The sequence below is a fragment of the Alligator sinensis genome, unplaced genomic scaffold (assembly GCF_000455745.1).
Source record: "Alligator sinensis unplaced genomic scaffold, ASM45574v1 scaffold181_1, whole genome shotgun sequence".
Classification (NCBI taxonomy): Eukaryota; Metazoa; Chordata; order Crocodylia; family Alligatoridae; genus Alligator; species Alligator sinensis.
In genome coordinates, this window is record NW_005842022.1 from 1,351,352 (window position 1) to 1,375,831 (window position 24,480).

The 24,480-nt window shown below is 41.4% G+C and overlaps 2 protein-coding genes across 5 annotated transcripts in view; one reads left to right on the forward strand and one right to left on the reverse strand.

Annotated features, from left to right (window-relative positions):
• Positions 1-24,480, reverse strand: part of AZI2 (5-azacytidine induced 2) — a 57,163-nt gene that overhangs the window by 23,905 nt on the left and 8,778 nt on the right. For 3 of the 4 annotated variants that reach the window (XM_025202339.1, XM_025202340.1, XM_025202341.1), the window contains 4 exons: positions 9,193-9,422; positions 5,685-5,810; positions 5,242-5,341; positions 2,634-2,782 (listed from right to left, as the gene is read on the reverse strand). In XM_025202339.1, coding sequence (XP_025058124.1) covers positions 2,634-2,782; positions 5,242-5,341; positions 5,685-5,810; positions 9,193-9,417 — 600 coding nt within the window. In that variant the 5' untranslated portion in view covers positions 9,418-9,422. Of the gene's footprint in view, positions 1-2,633; positions 2,783-5,241; positions 5,342-5,684; positions 5,811-6,835; positions 8,205-9,192; positions 9,423-24,480 lie in introns of those variants that run through there. The other variant, XM_025202342.1, reaches the window with a different exon arrangement.
• Positions 24,238-24,480, forward strand: part of ZCWPW2 (zinc finger CW-type and PWWP domain containing 2) — a 132,990-nt gene continuing 132,747 nt past the window's right edge. The window contains 2 exon segments of the mRNA XM_025202353.1: positions 24,238-24,338; positions 24,456-24,480. Coding sequence (XP_025058138.1) covers positions 24,238-24,338; positions 24,456-24,480 — 126 coding nt within the window.

Below are 24,480 nucleotides of genomic sequence, written 5' to 3' on the forward strand. Positions count from 1 at the left end.
AGGCGGGCAGCACCTGTGCAGAAGTGCAGGATGGTACAGAGCGGCACTCAGTCCCCACCCATACCCCCTAGGGCCTTCTCAAGTACCCCCAGACCTATATAACCATAGGCAGGCAAGGCTCTTAGTATAGATGCAATATCCTTTCCAACTACTCAGTTGGTCTAATAAAAGATATTACATCTACTCAAAGAACCTTGCCTGCCCATGCCCTTAGACCAACACAGCTACAACCAAAAGCCCAGCTATATACCATAGACACTGCTATGTTAATGAATGCTTAATCTTTACCAGCTGAAGTCAAATTGAATTCCCATAAATATTAAAACAATAGGAAATTCAAAATATGGACAAAATTAAGTTAGCATGCCCTCTTTAGGACAAAGAACTTCAATACTGTTTCATCCGCGTCTTGCGTTTAGATGCATTTCATTTTAATAACAGGAACACATAGCTGCATTTAGAATATCTGCAGCGAAGACAGCTCTCTGCACATGTGCCACACAGCTGAAGGGGATGTGGCTGAATCCATTGCCATAATCTTGGATACCAGGATGCCCGGATGCTCCGAGCTCATCAATTGGTCAGTATAGGGTCTGGCCAGAGCCCGTGCTTTTGCACAGTTCCAGGCCAGGGGAAGGGAAAACAGCAGCAGCACACACTCTGGGATCTGCAGGAGCTTTAAGACAACCAGTAACTAATTAATCTAATATTTATATTGTAAAGTAAACCTTTTTAAAGGTTTAAAAAAATAAATAAATACAAAAGCCATATTCTGGACTCTTAAAAAGTCTTAGATAACAACACTGAACTAACATAGTTATACTGTCTGTTTGTTACAGCAGTTTAGTCCACTTCCTATACCACTGGCATAGCACTGGACAAACAGAACATTTATATCAGTTCATCTGATATGCACTCACGCAGGAAATACTCAAAATGGTCCACAGTTTTAAGACACCACTTTTGGACAGGATACTGCACGTAATGAACAATGTCAAAATCAGGTTTTAGTTTGATAACTGTTCTATTCTACATTTTTTTTAAAGATGTAAAAATATGGACGCTGTATTTTGGACCACGATGTTCTGAAAAGTCTTAGAGTGACTGACTTCAGCACTTCTAAGAGAACAAGCATGAATTACTACATGAGGCTTCAACTGCTTGAACCTGAATCAAAGCTCTAACAACTCGTGGTTGGTTTTGGCTGCCTAGATGTAAAAAACAGGATCTTAGTACAATAAAATACATAGAGTACAGTAGGAATATATAAAAGCAGTATCATTCATTTCCAACTGGTTTACAATGTTACCCACTTAAGGATAACCTGCACAACTGATTGCAGAATCAGTACCCTTTAAAATAAGCCAGTGAATAGCTGGAGCACCTCAAAGGTCCCATGTAGCTTTTTGCTGCAGCTTTGTATACCACCAGTTACTTTGCCAATGCTCACATTTGTAAGTGATAAGAACCCTAACCCTGTGAAGTATCCAGTTTCTACTGTATTACTTTTATTTCTATAGACTTTTCTAAAATAGCCAGATAGTGTAGTAAGGACTGACTTAAAAAGCCATGAGGAAAGAAAAATTTTGTCTTCAGAGCAGGATTTGCAAAGCATTCAGTGAAAGAGGACAAAGAGGCTAAACAATGAATAATGAGAGAACAAAACATTGGAGTGCTGCTGACTCAGTGAGTACAAGCTACCCTGTGCTTTCAAAGAGGCAAAAGTCCTATGAAAAAATAATGTGTGACCACATGATTACTCCATCATAATGCATGTATCCAAATTAAGTTTGCAGAAGAAACCTTAATTCTCATGTGTGCAGTCTCACTCATGTAGCTCTGCACTACAGCAGGCTCACTTGTATGTACACTATCCCCACAGGGTAAGTCAGTTCACTATTAGGAGGCAAAGGAGACCCAAGAATGCCCAATACACAGAGAGACTTCAGAAATTTTAGGTGCTTAAGTAGTCTCTACTGGTCATGTCTGAACTTGATTTTTCAAAAATTAAAAACTTAGCCGAATCCGGGGGGGATTTTCACAGGGATGACTGAAGACCTCTCTCTAACACAAAGGCTCTCTATCAAATTCCAAGCTCTTACCCCTCAACAAGCAGGTACTACAACTATTCAAAGCAAAAGGCACTTAGCACTTTGACAGGAACAAGACATTTCCTCTAGCACCACTCTCAGAAATGGATTAAACTATCTGGGTGCATTATCTGGAAAATTTCAACCTAGGGCAGACAAGTCAGCATGTAAAATTTCAGCCTGAACATTTAAAGTTTGTCATAGTTACCATGACAAACTTTCATAGCATCTGAAAAAAAAGGCTTTACACTAGGAAATGTCAGGCAACCCAACAGACCTGCTACCAATACCTTGAATACTGCATTGTTTTCAGGAGGTAAATAATTCCATGTGAAGATTAGGTTTATTACATTTTACTAATAAAAGGCATTCCCTTTTCATTTGTAACATGCATGATAAATACAAATCTATTTTTCCCCATAGATTTCTAACTTAAAAGGGAGGACGGGTAGAACGTCGAGATTCCATATTATAAATAATACCAGCTTAATCTTACAAACTATTACAAGACATTAATATTCAAATTCTAGAATGCAGCAGTACCTTCTGCACAGATTTCTGTAGTTCCTTTCTGAGACTGTTGCATTCTTTCTTCAGTTTTTCTAGATCCTGTTCCAGACTGTGCACTTTTAGGTCACTATTCAGCTTCTCTATTTCCCAGCTAGATGGGGTACAGTTTAGATTTCTCATCACTATAAGAAAAGCAATAAAGATTGATTGCAACCCTTACTATAAGGCTTGAAAATTAAGTCATCTAGGTTGAATACCCACACAAGTCGAAAAGGAATCAGATTCTTATTGTTTTCATTAATGAGAAGTCAGTTTAAAAAAATGTAAGTGTCCCCTCTTTAATAACACACACGTCAGTTAATCAAAATCCATGATTCCTCATCTCCTTTTATTCCCCCATATCTAATGCTTCTTGTACAAGGAACTTATTTTGCATGGCTCAGAAAATAGCGTCTTACAGCCCCATGTCCCTTTAATTTATTTCACAGTATTTTCCAGCATAAGCGATGGAGAAGCTAATAAATGTCTTAATGCAAACACAGATTGAAGGAGTAGAAAATAAGAAAGGACGCAAATCAGGTCTAGTATCAAATAACAGTTGGGAGTTAAAATGTGCAAATGAAGTGTGCAAGCTTGCATACAGCCAACAACATCTGAAAACATGAACCTATTCCCTGTTAGTTTTACACAATACTAAAATTTACTAGTTCTTCCTGATTACATTTAATGGGCAACCCCAAGCAGAGGTGCAAAAGATGCTACTGAGCAAAAAAGGTGTCACACATCTTGATTTAAAAGAAGAGAAAAAAAAAAAGGAAACCATACACACTATCCAGGTAACTTACGTAAATTAGCTAATAAAAGCCCATTCTTCTCTGACCCCCAAGATCATCCTAATATCAATTCAGTTCTTGACAAAAATACTACAAAATGAAGCATTCTGACAGTATAGTACTCCCATAGCAAGAATAATTATCAGAATAAGCAAACATGGAAGATAGAATTTGAAAAGATTTTGAATCAAGTTTCTAAACAGAATTATCATAATGTGAAGAAAAATAATTTGCATATAGTTAGATGACTCATTAGGGTGGGATTTAAGCCATAACTCTGCAAATTGCCTTTTTTAAAAGCATATCCTACTATCCTCTTATCCTTTCTAAATAAGGTAGTATGATCCAGGCATGGAAGATATAAACTCTTCAATGTGTCATGTATATGCCATTTGTACTTGGGATTTAGCCTTCATAATGTCTGTGTAGAATCTGAAACCTCAGACATATATATATCTTCCTATGCCTCAACTTTAAAAACAAGTTTTTACCTTGTTCTCTTCCTCACACTACATTACTTTAAAAATATAAAGTTCTTGAAAAGAGTTACCTGCCTCATCATAATGCATCCTACAAACTATTCTCCTATTGATTTGTAAAAGACTTGTGCATCATTCCCCAGAATGGTGAAGAAAATGACCTGTTATTCTGGTCTATAAATATACCCTATAAATAAAACTCTTCCCTGGCAAGATAAGTAGTATTAGGATGAAACCAAAACAATTTCTAATCTCTAATTTGATACCTTCTTCATCTCTAAAATGAACTAGTATTTCAGTATAACTTCCTGAAACAAGATCTTGCAAAAAAACCAAGAAAGAGCTACTGTATCCACAACTGTTACAAATGATTTGAGATTAGATGCTATGAGCAAATGTATATTTAACAAGGAGAAACTGATTATTTTCGCGCATATACCCCGCACACTGGTATAACCCATACCCATGTATAACCTGCGGAAAATTGCGTTTTCGAAAAATAAGCCATGCATACCCCGCACCCGTGTATTCCCCGCACCCCCGGGCGAGGAGGTGCCCCTGGGCAAGAAGGAGATGGAGGGTGAGGAGTCCAAGCCAAGCGGCGTCTCCCCGCTGGGCCCCAGAGGCACCGCTGGGTGTCCACTAAATGCCCCGGCAGGTGGTGGCCATGGCGGTGGCCCCAGGCGAGGAGACGGAGGGTGAGGCCCCGCCGCGGCCCCCCAGCCCACCCGCGCCACCGCCCCCCGCCCTGGCAGCACAGCCCGGCCTGCCCAGGCCCAGTGGGGAGGCATCACTGGGCATCCGCTACATGCCCTGGCAGGCGGCAGCTGCACCTGTGGGCGAGGAGCCGGAGGACAAGGCCTGCCGTGGCCTCCCAGCCCGCCTGCACCACCGCCGGGGCCCAGTGGGGAGGCGCCGCTTGGCTTGGAGTTGCCTGCATAGCCCGCACCCATGCATAGCCCACACCCACCGTTTTTTATTTTTTTTTTGTAAAATTGTGCATAACCCATGGGATATATGCACAAAAATACAGTACTTCTGCTCTTCATTTAATAAAAGTTATTGAAAAAATGGGGGCAGTGAATATGTGGCATACCTATCTCAGCTCTCACTTGGAAGCTGCTTGTAATGCAACAAGCCAGTGTGAAAATTAACGTATGTAGAAACATACAACATGCTAACTGAAGATTGTCCATTAGAGTGGACTACGCGATCAGGCTCAGCAAAGGAATCCCAGCGCTGTACAGTCTAAAAGCTCTTGATGTTCTGAACTGCATATGCTGACACATTTACAGTCATAAGTTCAAGCAGAATAACCAAAAAGCATACCCTGTTGAGTTTCCACTTCAGTTCTTAGCTGTAGAAGCTCTACTTCTTTGGACTGCAATTGCTCATTCAAGATTTTCAAGGATTCTGTGTTCTCTTTTACCTAGTTCAAGAAAAGCTTGTCAAGACTTGCGATACAGAGTCTATCAGTTCCGTTTCTTTACAGCAAACATTTAAAATACTTGAATGCTTTTTTTGGACTGGTTGCAATATTAAATCTAGGTCAACAGGAAAAAAGGTACATGCAATATAAAACTATTCAGTTTTCATTTGTATGCACAACTACACCAAAGTGTATTTTACATTGCTATAAAAGTCTAAACAAGTGACAACATGCAAGTCTGTAACAAATAGAAAGAATCCAAAACTCCCTCTATTATATATTTACTGCTAGCACTTTAATTGTATGACATACATCAATTAACTCGTTACCTAAATGGACATACCATTTTATCCAGTTTGCTTTTCAAATTCTCCCTGTCAATGCAGGCTTCTCGATAGGCCTGATAGGCCTTGTTTACTTGCTCACATCCAACTGAGCGAGTTTCTTCTTCCAATCGGGAACCAAGGAGCTAAAGTTTAAGAAGCAAAAAAAATAATCTTCATCTGAATACCTTTAACATTCCACATTTGCCTAGCAAACCATCGTTATATATTAAAACTAAAGGCATAGTTTCATATTCTGGGCCACTAACTCATGTCATGTAATTTTTTATGAAACAAAAAGTTTAGAAAGCAACTATTTATCTAGTCTCATCTATTCACACTAGTCTCATGCCAGCCCCTGCCATGCCAAGAATGCAGCTGCTGGGTCAGCAGGCAAAGCAATTGAGTTTATAGACAGGAAAAGAGAGAGAAAGAGCTCGTGCATGCTCAAGTACATACAAGCTGGAAGGTCAGGGTGTAGAAATCTATTTATAACCATCTCAAAATACAAGGTTTACAGGCCAGATATCAGTCTCTTGATCTTTCAAAGAAGCATGTGCTCTAGAAGTACAAACTGGGCACAGAAGCACTGATAATTTTGTAAAAGCACTTAACAGGAGGAGAACTTGGTTTGCAGGAAAACAACACCCAGATAATTGAATAGATTCTTTGGCCTGTAATTAAAGTTAGATGAGATAATAAGGGTCCCTTTGGGATCTTAAAAATCTATTAAAAGATGATAACTGGGTTAAGTACTGGACAGCTCTCTCCTTAGGGAAAAATTCCAAAAATCAGAATATTTATTTTCTCATGTTTAGATTATTTGGGGAAATAACCCATGCTGTAACATGACTCTTGCTGTAACAAGAGGTAGCTGCTCTGTCAATTCAACAGTTAACTAAGATTGCACACACCCATGAATTACTTTGTGGTAGCTATTATCTGGATCAATCCAACCAATGTGGATATGTGCACATACCTAGATGGCTGTTACTCAAGGATTCAAGAGTTTACTGTTAGGTGCTCAAAAATACTGAAGATTAAGTTGCAAATATGGATAGCATTAATCTTGCTTTAAAATGGAATCGTGTATGCATGCAACTCAAGCCCAGAATAGCCCTGCAAGAATAGCTTTATATAAATATTTTTTATCATACTACCAGGAGCATACCTAAGCATAACTTTCTTTAAAACAGACTCTTTATATGCATGTAAAAAATTCTATATTGGGTTTTCATTTTCCCCAAACTGAAATGATTGTAAAGTCACTCAAAACAATCCAGTGACATTTTATGGACTGTTCCAGCTCTTGAAAGACTTCATACTAGCATCCCAAAGCTGTAAAACCAAAAAATACAGATATCTATTTTGGACTTGTTGGTAGAAGCTCTTAAGAACAGGTGTTAAATTTGACATATTAGTTCTCTGAGGTTGCACATTCTAGAGTATTTGTTCAAACTTAGCAATTTGAAGGTAAACTTGGATTCAAGTTTTCCTCCTCCTGACCCGTGTCAGAAGGAAACAGGAAAGCAATCACATGCAGGAAACTTCTCCCCATGCTTTTTTATAACTTTTAGTGGACAATGCATTTAAATGTTTCTATTCTTTCAATTGTTTAAGTACCCTCTTTAATTCTTCATCAGTAAAACACAATTCATCCAGAACTTTAAGAAAGGTATCTAAATGTAAGTACAGTAAAAATTGCCTTAACCAGCACTTTACAAGCTGGCATGCTCTATTAACCGGCACACCTGCTTGTAAGGTAAACGTGAAACCAGAAGTGCCCACTGTGGCACTTCCAGTTTTGCCGAGCCTACATGGCCCAGGGGAAAATAGCCTCCGCAGCCAAGCCCTCATGGCCCGGGGCACAGCAGCCTGCGTGGGGCCCACCTCCCTGTCCCTCGGGGCCCATGGGGCCTGTGGGAGGGTCAGCGATGCCCCAGGTGCGGCAGGAGAAGCAGCAGCCCAAACAGGCAAAGACACCTGTTTGGGCCTCTCAATTAACCAGCATATTTTGTTATCTGGCACCCCCCATTCCCCATGGGTGCCAGATTACAAAGCTTTTGCTGTATTTGAATCAAATGAAAATCCATAAGCAAACTATTTTAACCATACTTGTCCCCAAACTTTGAAATTTAAAACTCAAAGACAAAGGGATGACAGAATATTTCTCACCATCCAGTTATCCTAGCCACCAAAATAGATTGGGCGCATCCAAATGAGTGCAGCCATGCGATATGTGGTACCGCAAAACAGGGCTGCAGCACCACATACTGCACAATCTGGTGTTCTCTGTGCTGCAAGGATGCACTGCCCATACAAGCACTGCTCCGCTTTTTTTCCTCCATGGGTTTTTTGACCCCTGGATATCCAGGGTCCCTCCTGCCCCCCCCCGCCCCCAGGGGTGCACGCAGCAGAGAGCTAGCCCCACCCACATGAGCCCACAGAAGGAAGGAGGGGGGTAGAGCTGGGTTTCTTTCCACTGCAGCAGCTGCTGCCTCATGGGGGGGGGGGGGGCGCAGCCAGGGGTCTGTGGACCCAGGTCCCTGGCCCTGCAGCCCTGGCAGCTGGAGGCCCCCCCTCTGGCAGGGCTGGGGGGTGGGACAGAGGAAAACAAGTGTGACTGGGAGGGTTGTGGGGGGGGGGGAAAAAGGGGGGGGAGGAAAGGGCCTTTAATGTTAATCACAGATTTCATGATTTTTGTCAGAGAAAACCAGGATTCTTGCTTGTCGGGAAGACTTTTCAAGGCCCAAATTTCATGGCTAAGGGACAGATAAACCATGCCACGGCTTCTTTGGAGCAGGATCTTATAAAGCTAAATTGGAGCTAGACTTCCCCAATTTAGACTGGAAACAAATTGGAAAACCCAAGAAAAATGTACACTTGGAGTAGCTTCAGAAGGAGAGCATCGGCTCCCCTTCCCCCTTTGAAGCCTATCCAAGTCTCCCACAAACCAGAAGGTAACAATAAATGACCTCCCTCATCCACCTCACGCTGTTTAGAAGGAAGCAAGAAAGCACAACTGAAATAAGAATAACGGTATAGACTATAGACAGATGTAACAGTTGTAACAATATTAAAGGATACTGATCTGCTCTGGTGCAACTTTTATGTGTGCATTTTTCTGTAGAGATGCAGGCAGAGCAAAACTGTTCCAACTTCAGTCTGCTTCATTCAGGGTCGAAGTTAGGGCAATTTAGTTAATTTTTAATATAGCAGGATCATACAGATGTAACAGCTACATCATAACAGTTGCTGTGTGCGCTCAGGCAGCAGCTCCTCTCCCCTTTTAAAGTAGCAAAAGTTTGTCCATTCTCTATAAAATCAAGGAGAACTAGACTGCATCAGAGAAAAGTAAAACATATCTATTTAGGGACTAAGCATACTAAAAGCTTACTATGAAATAGTATTCTTATCTAAAGAATTAATTGTATTCCAACATGACTCATCCATTTCATTATTCATTCAAAATATCAAGGACAAATTAGTCTCACCATTACAAGGAAATATGTGCAATATTTTTTTTACCTTTTCTTCTAAGACTCTTACTCTTTTCTTTAATACTGAGTTCTCCTTCTCAGTCTCCTTTAGTCGTTTCTTGATATCTTCATAAGCAGTAACAAGGGCAAAATGTGAAGCAACAGACTCATCTCCTGTATACACTGAAATAGGAATATCTGCATCTCTTCTATGAGCACTGTCTGCTTTTTCATGTTTCAAAATATATATGTCATCTTCTCCTGGCTCATCCATGACAGCTGTTTGAGAGAGAGAGATAATACTGTTAAATTCTCACCAAGATACACATCAAAAGCAGCAACAGGTTAGAAGCCCAAAGGTTTCTGCAGGATATTTTTTGTTTGTCTTGTCTTGTTACTTATGATGACACCTTATATTTAGAGAGAACAAGGAATCCATTTTTCATACTAATGCTCAAGTTATTATGGAAACACCCGACTACATCCACACTCTTCATGCCGTATTAAGCCTTATAAATATCAGCTTTGATTATTTGCTGTGTTTTTCTTGCAGAGTCTTAAACATACGAACAAGATTATACAAAGATAATGAACCATAAACTTCTAAATGCTGTTCATGAAAACTTGTATATTCCAAGTAATATCTGCTGGAACTTTTGCAAGTCAACAAAAAAAAATTGAACTTTAATCAATTTAAAGACTATAAGAACTTGTGTAACACTAAAATACCAGACTGTCAGCATCAAGAGGAAAGTTTTCTATTTTTGCCCAAGGAACTCTTATTATTGAAAAATATACCTATACCTTTTCCCTGCTACAACCATAAATACATATCCATTAACAAATTCAAATGTGACAATACTTATTATAGTCCTTTTATTCAACTGTGGTGCCACAGTAGACAGGGGAACAATTCCTGATTTTGTAACTCAGTGAAGAGATGCATACTTACATAATGCAATGCAAAATTTGTTCTAGCATGTATGGAAAAATTGGCAGTTGCTAAGCTAGGTAAAGAATATCTCCCTAACAGAATATGGATTCCATCTATGTAACAAATGAAAGATACTTTTTTCCAAGAATATGTATTATCCTCAAATGGTGAGCTTTACAATGCAGGTGCCTCTGGCTCATACTGGAAGTGGGGGCCACTAAGTCCCCACTGGGAACTGTCATTCTGCCAGATAAAGGATGAAAAGCTGAGCTTGGAATCACCTTCAATACATGTATCACAGGCACTTGAAGCAAAATTAAAAAACAAAAAGTCTAGTACCTCTGTTAATACATAGTATATTCATGAATATTCATGTGTCTTAGGGCAAAGTAACCATGATCCTTCAGAACATGAAAAAGGCACAAGTGAGGTTCCAAAGCATACATCAGAGCACTAACACAAATGAATAGGAAATGGTGCCAAAAATGTCATATTGGCTGTTTTGAATATAGAGTCAAACTAACAGCAAGGTATACAAAGAGAAAGTTCAATTAACACAACTCATTATGATTGAAAAATGACCACACAATGCACCCATGAAAGACTTTTCAAAGTCTTTCTGTATTTTTATAATTTAGCATTACAGAACTGAAACAAGTATTAGCATATATTCAGAAGACAGCTGCAGGCACACTTTACAGGGCAGGAAAGAAACCTCTCTAAGACATTATTTTGTAAAAATGATCACTACTGTTATTTTAATTGTGCTAGGCATTGTAAAACACACATACAATGGCACTGTCAACATCTCAAAACAGGTTACAATCTAATGTTAAAAATATCTATCAAAAGACTGACAAAACGTGGAATAGAAGGGAAGAGAAGGGAATAGAAGGGAGAGAAAGAAAAGGGTAACCAAAAAAACCCCTGCAACACATGAAATTGTGGCATATTCTGCTTAATTTTTATGCAAAATAATTTCAAGGAATTAATTTAGGTCTGTTTCTGGATCCAGGATTACCATCTTTCTATTGAAACTGTCAAAAAGTGCCATCTGTACAAAAGCATGCAGTCCTCAATAAGAAAGGTATCATGATAGATTCATTTTGCAGTGGACAACTGACCCAAAACTCAGTTGTGACATGTATCTGTTACTGCTATCCAGATCAGTTTGGGATAGAAAAAGAATCAAGGCTAAGTATAAATTTAACATTACTGAAGGTATTGGAATAATCAGTTGCTGAGATTATAGAACAGCTATGCATTAATTTATGTGACTGCTTATTATTTCTTGAGAAATATTTAAAATTAGACCCAAGTTCTAACCCCAGGCATATACCAAGATCTTATTAAAAGCACATAAGAACTACGTGCCCATACCAAAGACAAGATTTGGCCTTTACTCTCTAGGATTAGCTTTCTTATAAAAACTACTGCTGAAACAGCACAAAAAAAAGGGCTGAAAGACTTGTGCTTCTCAGCATGAAAAGGTCCATGCTCTGAAGCCATTTTATTTTCATGGGAAAGCTTAGGCTGGAGATAAAATTGGGCTGGAGAGCCCTGCAAGGCTATTTTTTTAAAATAATGAGAAAATAAAATGGAATTAAACATATCTAAGAAGCTCTTGCATGGAAGTTTAGTGATACAGCTTTACTGCAGTAGTAGTGAAATGACTCACAATCCTGTTACTCTATTATTTTTTAAGATAGTGATGGAAGATCTGATGTGTGAACAGACAAAAGTCACTGGAATGTTCCTGGGTGATATCAGGGATCCAGGTTTTCTGTTTGCCATGGAAAAATGCAGATTTTCTCCTTCAAATGAGAAAGATGCAGGAAACCACGGATTTCTGCTTGCATGTGGGCAGGAACCTGCAAGGGGCTGTTTGGGGCTGAAGGAGTGGGACATAGGGGTGCCATGTCCATGTGTGGTACGGGCAGACACCTGCATGTGGCCAGCAATGCAGCCAGGTAGCAGTGGAGAGCAGCTCCAGCAGCTGCCTGCAGGTTAAGTCTAGGGCTGGGGGGGGGGGAATAGGTGATGTGGGAGGGTGGAGCAGGGGGACAGATTGAGGCTCCTATGGTGAGGAAGGGATTGGGGCAGGGTTGACTGCTGTGGCTGGGGACACTGCCCGGCCGAGGCAGTATCCAAGGTCCAGAGCTGAGGTGGAAATGTGTGGCCACAAGGCACAGCTGGGGAGCAGGTCAGAACTACAGACAGCTTGTCGGGAGGCTGGTGGGAGGGGCTGACTCCCCGCTGTTTTGCACACTTCCAGGGAGATTTGTGCATGGGACAGGGGAGGATGTGGGCCATCCGCTGCAGGCTCAGGGCTCTGTAGCCTGGGCAGCTGGAGGGCTCCCCTCTGGCTGGGCTGGAGAGGGGGTGGATTGTGGGTTGGGAGTGAGGGACACTAGCAGCACCAGGGGCTGCAGGTCGGGAGTGAGGGGCAATGACATGGGCAGAGGCAGGGCACTGTCATAACAGGGCTGCTCAGTGCAACAGAGCAGTGGGGCAGGGACAGCCGCAGCTAGAGCTGCATCCTGGTGAGTGAAGGGGACAGAGGAAGCTCTGATTTTCTATGATTAAGAAAAACCAAAATCAAATGCCAAAATATATAGGTATTCAGAATTTATTTTATTATAATGATTGAGGCACTGGTAGGCTTCCAAATAGCTTTAAAATTGTAAATATATCAATAAGACATTGTGTTCAACTGATACCTATATACATTCTTCCATTTCACAATCTTGGAAAAACAGAGATTTTGGGGTTTTAATTAGAGAAGCTGGGATTTTTAAACAGAGAAAACCAGGAGCCCTGGTGATTGTACGTATATTAGTCACTATTCTCAAACCACAGTCCATGAACCATTTGGCGGTGTACAGAGTGCTTGCTGGGGATCACTACAGAATGTATTCATCCCAGAATTTCCACTCACTGCGTATAGTGGTTACATTTAATGAAACAAGATACAACATGATAATTTCCCCATGTCAACAACTGCTCTAACTGCTATAGAGCTGTTGATAACCAGTGGATAAGGAGGTGATGCACACGATTAAGACTCCAAAAGAGTTTCTCTATTGACTGGTCCATAATGCGAAAGAATAGGAAGGACTCGAACCAAACACTTCAGCTGAATCCACTGTTGTACAGAACCACAAAAATTTAAATCAGGGCTGGAAGGGACCTAATACAGCAGTTCGTTCAATAGAAGGTAATTTCTGCCTAAACACCCTAGACACACCTTTGTGTAAGCTTCACATAAGACTTGCCAGAGGTAGATATTCCACAGTCTTCCTATATAATTAACCACTCGGAGAGTTAGAAAGTTCTTCTGAACTTCCAAACTAAAACTTCTTTTGTTGTAATTTAAGTTCTTTACTTCTTGTCCTGCCCCCAGTGGAAAGGAAAAATAGTTATTTGTTTCCTTTCTAACAACCATGGAGTTCTTCTAACAACCATGGAGTTGAAGCTTTGTTTTCCTGCCCCTTCTTTTCCCTCCCCACAAGTCTTCTCTTCTTCAGACTATAAAAGAAAAGAAGTGGGAATTTATTCTAACATTTCTATTTTATCTGCAAATAAAAACTGTCTTAGCTTTTCTAGCAGAAGTTTTATAGCACTAATTCACATACCAGGAAAGTCTAAACATTTTTTTGGCCGTGGCACAAATGCATGTTAAGTTTATATCAAATTTCAGAATAATGTACAATTAACAGAAAATATCTACCTTGTGTTCTTTTTCAAACAGTTTCACAGATATTAGTCAACAACAACATGCAAGTATTTTTAAGTAAAATAAACATTTTACAGATAAGGAAACTGAAAAAGAGCTTAGGTGAAGTACTTCAGACAATAATCATATCTCCTCTCTCTCTCAGCCTTTATTTTGCTAAATAAGGCTGGTACTGCATTCTCTTGATTAAAGGTAGAAGCCCTTCCACGACCCATTCCAGTTTGAATTCATCTTTCTGGAACGTAAGGAACTAGAATTGTCCAAGGTATTGCCATATAAGGTATTAACAGCATCTCATAAAAAAATAATTCCTTCCATACCTCTACTAGAAATACCTTGCATGATCTACCCTAGTTTTTACCTCTTCAAGAGCTACATTGCACTTATGGCTCATGATTACATTGCGATCAACTAACACACTCTCTCTCCGTCAGTTCCAACCGACAAACTCCCAATTCACAGCAGAAAACTTTGCTTCTAGTCACTACACACATTTCCACTTTGTTCTGTCACATTTCATTTCTAGTACTCTAGTCCTCAAGGTCCTTTCTCTCATATCTGTGTCAATTCTATAACATCAGCAAGATTTCATTAGAATACTTCTATTAAGCAATATTGGTCTCAAATTTGAATCCTGCATATGCTTTTTTCAGCAGGCCACGATCTCCTTTTCTAGTCAGCTCCTTATTCACCTAATAATTCTTCTACCAAACCCCGTTCTAACCAATAATTTCTCACATGACACTATATTGGATGCTTTTCATCTTCTACAGTTTGAGGCCATTGCTCAAACTGTCTTATCCCCTATGGTTACAGCAAAAAGTCTATCTCATTCTTTCTATAATCATCCTTCAGGTATTTGAAGACAGTTCTCAAATCCCTTCCTCAGACTTCTCTTCTCCAAACTAAACCCTAGTTCCTTCAGCCTTTCCTCCTAAGTCTGCCTTCCAGGCCCCTAATCATTTTTGTCACTCTGCATTGGACTCTTTCCAAAATGTCCATATCCTTCGCAAAGTGTGGGGCCCAAAACCAGGCACAGTACTCCAAGTGAGCCCTGACCAGCGCTGAAGAGAGCGGAAGAATCATTTCCCTTTATCTGCAAGTGACACTGCTGGTGGCCTGTTTTGCAACAACAGCACACTGTTGCCCCATATTCAGCTTATGGTCTACTGTAACCCCCAGGTCCTTGTCTGCTGTACTGAAGCCTAGCTAGTCATTCCCCAGTCTATACTTCTTCATGCACATATTCCATCCCAAGTGCAGGACTATGCACTTGTCCCTGTGAATTTCATCTGGTTGATTTCAGAATATTTGTTCCACTTATAAAGGTCATTTTAGGTCCTAGCCTTGTTCTCTGGAGTGTCTGCAACTCCACTGAGTTTGGTGTTATCCACAATCTTGCTAAATGTGTACTCAGTCCCATCATCTAGATCAGTGGTTCCCAACCTCTGGCTCACGGGCCAAATGCAGCCCATGGAGCCATCGCATCTGGCCCTCATGGAGTAGGAAACGTGGCAGAAGGGGAGTGATGGTCACTGATGCGGTCACCCTCCCTCCCACCAAATTCCCAAACCCCAAGGCCCACACTGCAGGTCATAGTCCAGCCGCACCCCATTTTTCCCTGTGGGACTGGGTTTTGGCTGGGCTGCCCTGTGCCCCCACTCTGCGTGGCCAGATCCAGCCCATGGATAGATGTGGCACTGCTCATCTGGCCCATCTAATCTAGATCATTAATGATGATATTAAACAAGACCAGACACGGGACACACCCCTGGGAAACCCCACTTAATATCTCCTCCCAGCTAGACAATGAACCATTGATGCCTACTCTTTGAGCACAATGATCCAACCAGTTAGTTATACATTCACCTTACAGTACTTCTGTCTAGTCTGTATTTCCTTAGTTTCTTAATGAGTGAGAGTGTCAGAAGTCTTGCTAAAGTCTAAGCATTTCATCCACTGCTCTCCCCCAATCTACAGAACTTGTCACCATAACATAAAAGGAAATGAGGTTGGTCAGGCATGACTTGCTTTGGGGGAAACTCATCTTAGTTATTCCTGATCACCCTGTTCTCCTGTAGGTATTTCACAATCAATTCCTTGAGGACCTGCTCTATGATCTTTCCAGGCACTGAGGTCAGACTGGCTGTAATTCCCGAGATCCTCCTTCTTCCCTTTGTTAAAGAAAGGCCCATCTTTTCCAATTATCCAGGACCTCACCCAACCTTCAGGAGCTCTTGCAGAGGAAAGCCGAAGGCTCCAAAATTATCTCAGCCAATTCCTTCAGTACCCTAAGGTGCATTCTACCTGCCCCCACCGATTTGAAAGCAGTTATATGGCACCATCCCCAATTTGTCAGATTTATTATAAATGCTCGCTACTGGAATTGCAATGTCATGTGCTAGTTCTTTAGGACCTGGGATGGAGGTTAAACTTTGCACCTGAACTCAAACCAATTAAACTGTTTAAGTTTTGCTTTCTCCGTGGATGTGGCAGTTTCCTGTACCATAATCACTGTGCATCCCGCCTTTCTCCCTCTGTCTATGTCACCACACATATTCATTGAGTTTTTGGTCTATAAATAGATTATCTTTTATCTCAACCCTGATCTTGACAGATATTAGTATATCTTTATATTAGCACATTTTCTTCTTTCTTTGTTTTCTTCTTCTAAGGCTAAAGAACCTTTTACTATTTGGTTTCTTTTGCAAAGACGTAACAATTTGACTTATGGCAAGTCTAACCATCCTTTCACTCTCCTGTTGTGAAAAATCAGCTTTCTTTTCTGCTCAGCCTTTTATTCCACTCCTTATAGGATCTCTGCTCATCTGTAACACCATTTTTGAGATGATTATTCATTCAGTTAAAACCTGGAGCCCTTCCCTATATGTTTTCTCCCACTGTTTGAAATTAAAGTTCCAGACAGCTTTTTTTCCACCTTTAATCTAAGAAAAATAAATCCCAGATGACCTCCACATTTAAAACATTACTGAAGTTAAGCGAGCTGAAGGGCTCATGATATACCCTTAGCTACCCAACATCTGCCCTTTTAAAAATTAAAGGTATGGTTACCAACCCTTTTTAGAAATATCTTTGTATTTAACATAAACTGTCAACTTGCTACCACTCGATGCAAGGTTATTTTTTAACAGCCATAATATCACTTCTTGCTGGTTCTGTAATTAGGTGGTAGAGAAATCACCTCCATAAAATACCTGGACTCCATACTATCAGCAGCTTTTGCTTTCTAATCGATTTCTAAGAAGGTAAGTGACACAATCCTGGTAGCAACTCTCTCCATAGCACCATTACAGAGCTGCCTTCATCCAAGTCTGTTACACGCTCAGCAGATCACCTTTCAGCCTGTGCCTAAAGCGATTTGGACCCAGACAAATGCTTTAATCGTAAAAGCTTTAGCACCCCAGTGCCCTGCCATGGAAGCACCCCTGGGTGTGCAAACACAACGCACAGGAGAGAGCCAGACCCATCACACCCATGGTGTTAAAAGCATTCCGGTCTTTCTCAGTAATTTGCGACAGAGAATTTGCTCTAGTACTTGTAGTAAAAAAAACAATCAAAGCCAATCCCTGGCATTTTCCGAGGGCGCCTCCAGTCTATGGAGGCTGAGAGCCACCGGCCCCGGCCACTTCTTCCCCGCCTCAGGAAAGCACGACGCAGCACGGAGCCGGCAGCGCTGGTGCCTGCGCTCCGGCCCGGCCTCCTCGCAGCTCCGCGGCCGCATCCCGAGTCCGTCGCACCCCTGCCAGCGGCCCGGCCCGGCCCAGGCCCCGGCCGCGGCAGGAACCCCCCGCTCCCCGGCGGCTCCTCCTCCCCGGGGTCGCCATAGCCGGGCCCGGCTCACAGGCGCCGCCGGACGCCAGGCCCCGCGCCCCCTCCAGGAAGTCAACAAATGCGTCACGTGACACCAGCGTCACCTCCCCCCGCCGGGGCCGGTGGAGCGTGGCGAGGCGGCGGCCCATGGGAAGAGACGGGACTACACGTCCCGGCGTGCAGCGCGCGGCGGCGGGCATAGGGGCCGAGGCGAGGCGAGCCGAGCGTTGCATGTTGGGACATGTAGTCTCTCTGCGCACACGCGGCCCCTGGTTTCTCCGGAGATCCCCGCTAGCCGCCGCCGAGCGCGTGACCCGGACGGGAGCGCTCAGCCGGGGCAGGGCTAAATATTGGCGGCGCTGGCGAAAGCAACAGGAATAGAGGAAAGGCCAGCAATGAGCAGGACGAGGCCAGCAGTAGAGGGCCGTGCTCACAGGGGTACGGCTTCGGTTACTGTCTTTTTTCCAGGAAGGGCCTGTTAGGGCCTGTTCCCCTGCCACCTACCTGGCAGGGGAAACACCGACCACTAAGCCGGTTTTCCTAATAGTCGTTGGGCATAACCTTTGTTCTGGCACGGGGTAGTGCCTGCAGAGGAAATGCCTAGTTAAACCTTCCATGTTCATTTCCAGTGGGAAGATCTTGGCTTTATGCCCACTTTATGGAAAAAGGGGACTCCTCCCTAGCTTGCTCTGCAGCCCTAGGGCTGAGGGTGAGTGAAACTTGGGAGCATCCGAACCCCAAGCCTCCAGGCTTGGGCCTGTGCATTGGATACCCGCCAAAATTTGGAAACATCTGAAGCCCCAGGCGGGACAGAGGATGTTTGCCGGTTGTAGGGCCCTGAACATGGTTCTTGAATGACTCATGGATTTGGAACTGATTCGGCTAGGAATACTCAAAAAATTCCTTTTTTAAAAGGAAGAGCCTGTTCTAGCTCGTCAAGCTGGAGCTCCATTTAAAGGTGCTTCCTAAAACTGCATTAAGGGTCACAATCCTGCATACTTTGTGTGCCTGCCTATGCAGGCCTGAGTGCGCAGCCCAAAGTGTAATGGGGCCACGGGTGGGATCTTGGGTTTTAGGAATGTAACCCACAAAGGTATAGGAATTCCTATTAATTTCATATGTATATATTATAGAAATGTAGAATGTTACGCGCACACATCATTATATATATCTATATCTAGATAGATAGATATCTCAAAGCATTCTACATTACAAAAAAATCAAGAGACATTTTTCAAATTAATTTTGCAGGGAGTTGTTTGCAAACTCTAGACTGACTCTTCCGGGCTCAGTGTTGAAGCACAGCAACCTGCACAATTTAACCTCTAAATCTGTGTGTAGTATCACTCAATGCGATTATCATTTCAAATGCAACTCTGCAATGTTTTTAAAGCTAAGGAAGTGGGAGGCACACACCGGAGCTTCTGTTAAACAAGAAAATATTGTAAAATGAGTTCTGTCTTTATGTAAGCTGGTACAAGTCCTACTGAAATATGAAAAAAAAAAAAGTTGACGGTGTTGTTCTTAAAATGTTAGTTAAAAGACATCTTGCCCTGCCTGAACTTCAGAAGATTTTTCCCTATAACAACTCAAAATAATTGCCTGATGTGAGAAAACCGTATTCCCCATTATACAGTTATTTAACATGAGAAAAAACATGAAACTCTTCAAGAATAATGGTGCGCTTGGCAAGATGCCATTTCTTCCTTACTTTGCTGTGCTAATGGTTTGTACATTAGCCTTGGGTAAAAAATGGCCTGACCTGTTCATCGCATTTTACTTTCTGTTACCATTTATCAGTAAACAAATATGTAAGCAGCTCCCTCCCCCATAAAATCATAATATCATTTTAGATATTCTGTTCATGGATTTTTTTTGCAAGATTTTATTGTAGGGGTAAAAGGAAGCAATCAGTCAGACTTTGCCTGTTTTTATATGTTGTTGACTCTGTAAGGCTGACTCACCAGCTCAGGAAGAAACATAAATACTGTTCCTTAGTCCAGTTCAAGATGAAGGGGAAAGACCTGTGACCCACAAACTATACTGAACCTTCCTTCAAGGTCCGGAAAAAGGTTGACTCAGCTAATCCAATCCACGTGGGAAGGACAGCTTGGTTATTTAGAGACCAATGGGAGCTTTAATGACTCTGCCTTGAGTCTAATTTTTCCAGCTAAAGCCCAAAAATCTCTATACCATGTTACAGTATCAACTGGAGCCATGAATGTTCATTGCATTGCACTATTTGGGCTATGCATATATACTAATACACATATTTCATAAAACATTTAGCTGCCACATGAAATACAGACCATAGGAGAAGTGTCTCAAATCCATTATCATAATTGCTGGATTTCTTCCATGTTCATCTTAAGGGGGGAAATATTTCAGAGTATGAAAGATTCAGATTTCAGAGTAATCTATATGAGAGAAATCTCATTAAGAAATAAGAAGAAAGAATATCTTAATTTTATTATTTTTATTTAAGACACATAATATTTTCCAAATATATACTTGTGTTAGAAATATTGTCAAATTAATGTCTATACATTTCTTAAAATGTCAGAGAACAAGCTTCTATTTTGTGTATGTGTAATCCCTTTTTTCTATCCTAAAATATTGTACCAAATGCTGATGCCCCATTTCTCCAATTTGCAGGGCAGAGGTAGATGATAAATCTGCATTGCACAGGTACTGTAATCCACCCAGAGGCTGTAAATTTCAGCATCAGAACCTGCATTAAACAAGCTACCACTGAATTAGGCATTTGCCAGAGTATGACCAGAGAAAACATCCACCGTTTTGTCTTATTCATTTTAATATGCCACTCATGGCTGCTTTTTTTTTTAATATCTACTACCAATATTATTAACTAGACTTTTCTTTTGTCCCTGCCTCCTCTCTCAAATTGCATATATTTGACATACACATGTACTGTACTTTTTTTTAAACAACCATTAGGATTTTTAAAACGGTTATGTTAAAAACATAATTGAGTATTGCTGAGTATTGTTACCCCAGCTAGCAATATATTTTAGTCTGTAAGTAGTCCCATTCATTTCCAGGGGGCTTCATAGGTACTTAAATTTAAACATCTTGCTGGATTAGAGACAGAACACTCAACATTTACAGGACCAAAGCTTATTATCTGAACTCAGTGGAACTTCAACTCTGTAAAGTTACTTAGGTGAGAAAGTGTTTGTGGCAGCAGGGTTAATTTTTATCTTGACATAGCATTTTTTTGCCTTAAAAAAGTCTTGTAAGTAATCAACACAATCTTGAGTGTAAAATTAGGAATAAAAAAACAAAACAAAAAAGCTACAAACATCAAGGCCCAGATCCTCAGAGTTTTGTTAGGTGCCGCAGCATCGTTAATAGATTGGATTTAAAGGACCAGTCCAAGTCCCAGTAAAGTTAATGGGATCATAAAGAGCAAGACCTTTGGGTCACATTTTTAACTGAGCTATAAAAACATACACAAGCTGAAGCCAATGGATCCATGACATTTTATGTCCTGCTGAGCACCTGACACAACTTTTATGCATTTCTTCATAACAAAGAAAACACAAACAGCATTTTATAAAGCAAAACACAGAAGACTTCAAAAAGTAAAGAAGGCAGCATTTTTGTTCCAGGCTTTGTACAGGAAGACTAAGATATACCAAGTTTTAGGGTTATCACTTGGGAGATTTGAACAAAGGATGGTGTTCACTACCAAAGAAGATTTCACTAACAGAAAAATAAACAATTTTGAAGTGGAGGGGGGAAATCCTCTCTTCTTATCACATTAGATTTAAAAACCTGTTGTTCATATTTTATTTTTTGAAGTGGCATAATTCAAAGAAATAATTAGTAAGCATTATATAATTGTGCATATTTATCCTATACTTCATTAATTTGCATGATACAGATAGTAGCTGAATCAAATCTCAGATCTCACTATCACAAATTCTAAAAAAATTAGTAGGGAATGAAAATACTTGCTTGCAACACCTGCTAATAAGTTTTAAATGAAGCAGCAAAATACTTCTGGGATACAAGGAATACTTAAGTAGTATTTAAAGATACCTGTCTATATATTTACCCTACATCAAGCTTTTTTAGACTCAACATCCCAACCTCCGCCACTGCAATCTAGTTATCCCTTGGGAAGCATGAGCTCTTAGTTTTTCACCCATTTCTGGACTGCTGAGAAAGCAATACTGTACTTCCATTGCAAAGAACTCAGAAAGACCACAACAGGTCAAACTGTTGTTAATAGCATGGAGTCCTTTTTTAAATCTCTGGGTTTATTTTATGAATCAAGTTTGCACATCTAACAGTGCTAAAATTGCATGTCATCCTTGAAAGGATTTCAAGGTACTGTAGGGTGCCACAGCACGTTGTTGAAGAATCACAGCTCTACAATATTGACTAGGGTTTCTGCAGTTAACATCCTGCCTGATCTTCTGGCTGTTAAAGTAGGTACAAGGTCCACTGACTGGAATTGAGACTATTATGATTCCTCTGCCTATGCCTATGCAAACATTAACAAGGCCTACTTGAAGTCTATTAATTTTCTTGGTGAATCAATCAGTCACACCTGCCTCCATAAGTCACTGAAAAACTGTCAGCACATCTCCCTGGCAGCTTCTCACACCAACTAGTAGGGAGAGTTAATATAACAACATTGCCAGGGTGCTTTGGTTTCTTTCCTGTTTCTGGATCAAAGCTTGCTGAAACATGTAGTTGGTTAGACAGTGATTCAGAAGGTGCTCTCTCCCATCTAACAAATCTTAGTTTTGCTAATATGTACGAAAATGAAACAAGGAGCATTAACTGCCTGTTCCTACATATCTTCCTACTTTGCAGGTATGAACATTTAACAAATAACAAGTCAGTTAACTTCTAAATCGATAATGATCTCCACATAGGATGTAAGGGTATCTGCAAGGTAGCACGACTGGGCACTAATTCCAGCACTTTAACTAGAATATCACTCACTGTTTACTTCTGAAAAGCAAGGGGAACCATTATCTCTTGTTTTGTGTGGGTCTACATAAACCTTGTTTTTTGTCTGAAAGTTGTTGCTTGCTACATGTTGCACTTTCATTCTAATTAGTCTGTAGATCCCTAGCCCTAGGTGGGATAAATCTAATATCACATTAACTGAATACTAATGGATGCTTTGGGGAGCTAAAGTCACAAGCTTTTAGTAAGTCACTTTGTGCATTATATTTTTACAAAACAAATAATTATTACATGCTGCAGCAGAACTTTTATTTAATTTCACCCTCAATAGCAAATACGCAGCCAGGAGTTGTCAGATACACTCTTTATTTCAAGTGCTGCCTGTGCTCTTAAGAACAACCCAAGGAAGTAAACAGCAAAGATTTTAACTGCTCCCATTAATACGTAGTATGACACATTCCTTGTTGGACTGCAGCCTCTGTATACCAATTAGAAGAGCAATGGAGATGAAAGGCAAGGTGGTAAGGATCACTAGCAATACTCCTAATGCTGAACTTGTCCTGAACTTGCCTCTGTTCCTGTACAAGGCTTTCTATGCAGGGCAGAGAGAGAAGCAGACTATGGCAGGGAAATGCTATAGACAAGTTAGACTGTCATTCCTCCAAGGATTTACAGAGGCAACTGGAAAGGGGGAAAATAGTAATCCTCTATTTCCCATGGCTGCTCCAGAAGTGGAAGTAACCCAAACTTTAGTAGGATCATAGGGTAAAAAGGGCTGGAAGAGCCCTCATGAGAAGTAGGAGATGTGTAAGTGGCATGCCTACCTATAGCACTGGATTTGGCTCAATAAGCTTGTGTGTTTGTATAAAATAAAAATAAGACAGAATTTTTTTCCGTTTACAAAATGCAAGTTGGAAAGGCATTTTTACTGAATGTAGTGGTTCAGGTTTTGTTTTGTAACTGCATTTACTTCCAGAGAATAAAAATATTTATAATAGTTACTTGACCTTTCTGGACCAGGACCCAAACATTGACGGCCGGTCCTGACCCAGTAAATAGTTTATGTAGGAAGCAGCCTCCTTGCCCTGCCGGCGCCCCTCACTCCCTACCTGACTGCTGGGCATGTGTGGGGCAGGGGGCAACCACTTGCAGGCTGTAACTGCCAGCTTGCAAGGGAAACCCCGCTGTTTCCTGTTTTTCTCCTTTAAAGGAGAAACCACTTTAAAAGTTGTTGGATCCATTTTTAAAGGTTGTCCACAGCCCTTTCATATATTCTTGCAACCCACTTTTAGGTCGTCATCCATGGGTTGAGAAACTCCCGACTACATGAACTCTTGAGGTCCCTTCCAACCCTCACTTCCTGATTTTAAAGGGCTGTTGAAGCCCTCTGTGGAGGGGGGGGGGGCAAAGCTGTTAATCTAGGATTGATTTATTTAAAAAAAATAACGGGGGATGAAATCTCGCCTCCATCCAGGCTGTCTCCAAGTCAATGGCAAAAGCCATCCGCGTAGGGCCACGATTTCACCCTAAGGTGCTAGCCAGTTCATGAGCCACTTCCATCGACACTCTGCCAGGGATGGCAAATTCTCACCCAGTCCTAGGTTTGATGGATCATATTCCTACCAAAAGAAACTCCACAGAAAGAGATGAAGAAAAAGGCAACCTTTTTCTCAAAGGTTGAGAGAAAGGAGGACTTGAAAACGGGTGGGGAAGGAAGTGTCATTGGCTTTAATGAAATGATCTGCAGGTAGGAGCGGGGGAGGGCGCGGGGGCCCCTGAGGCAGCACCGCGCATGCGCGGGGGCCGGGCCGGGCCGGGCCGGGCCGGGCAGTTGGGGCGCGGCCCCGCCCTGCTCCGGCGCGAGGCTGAGTCCCACTCTGCGGGGGGGA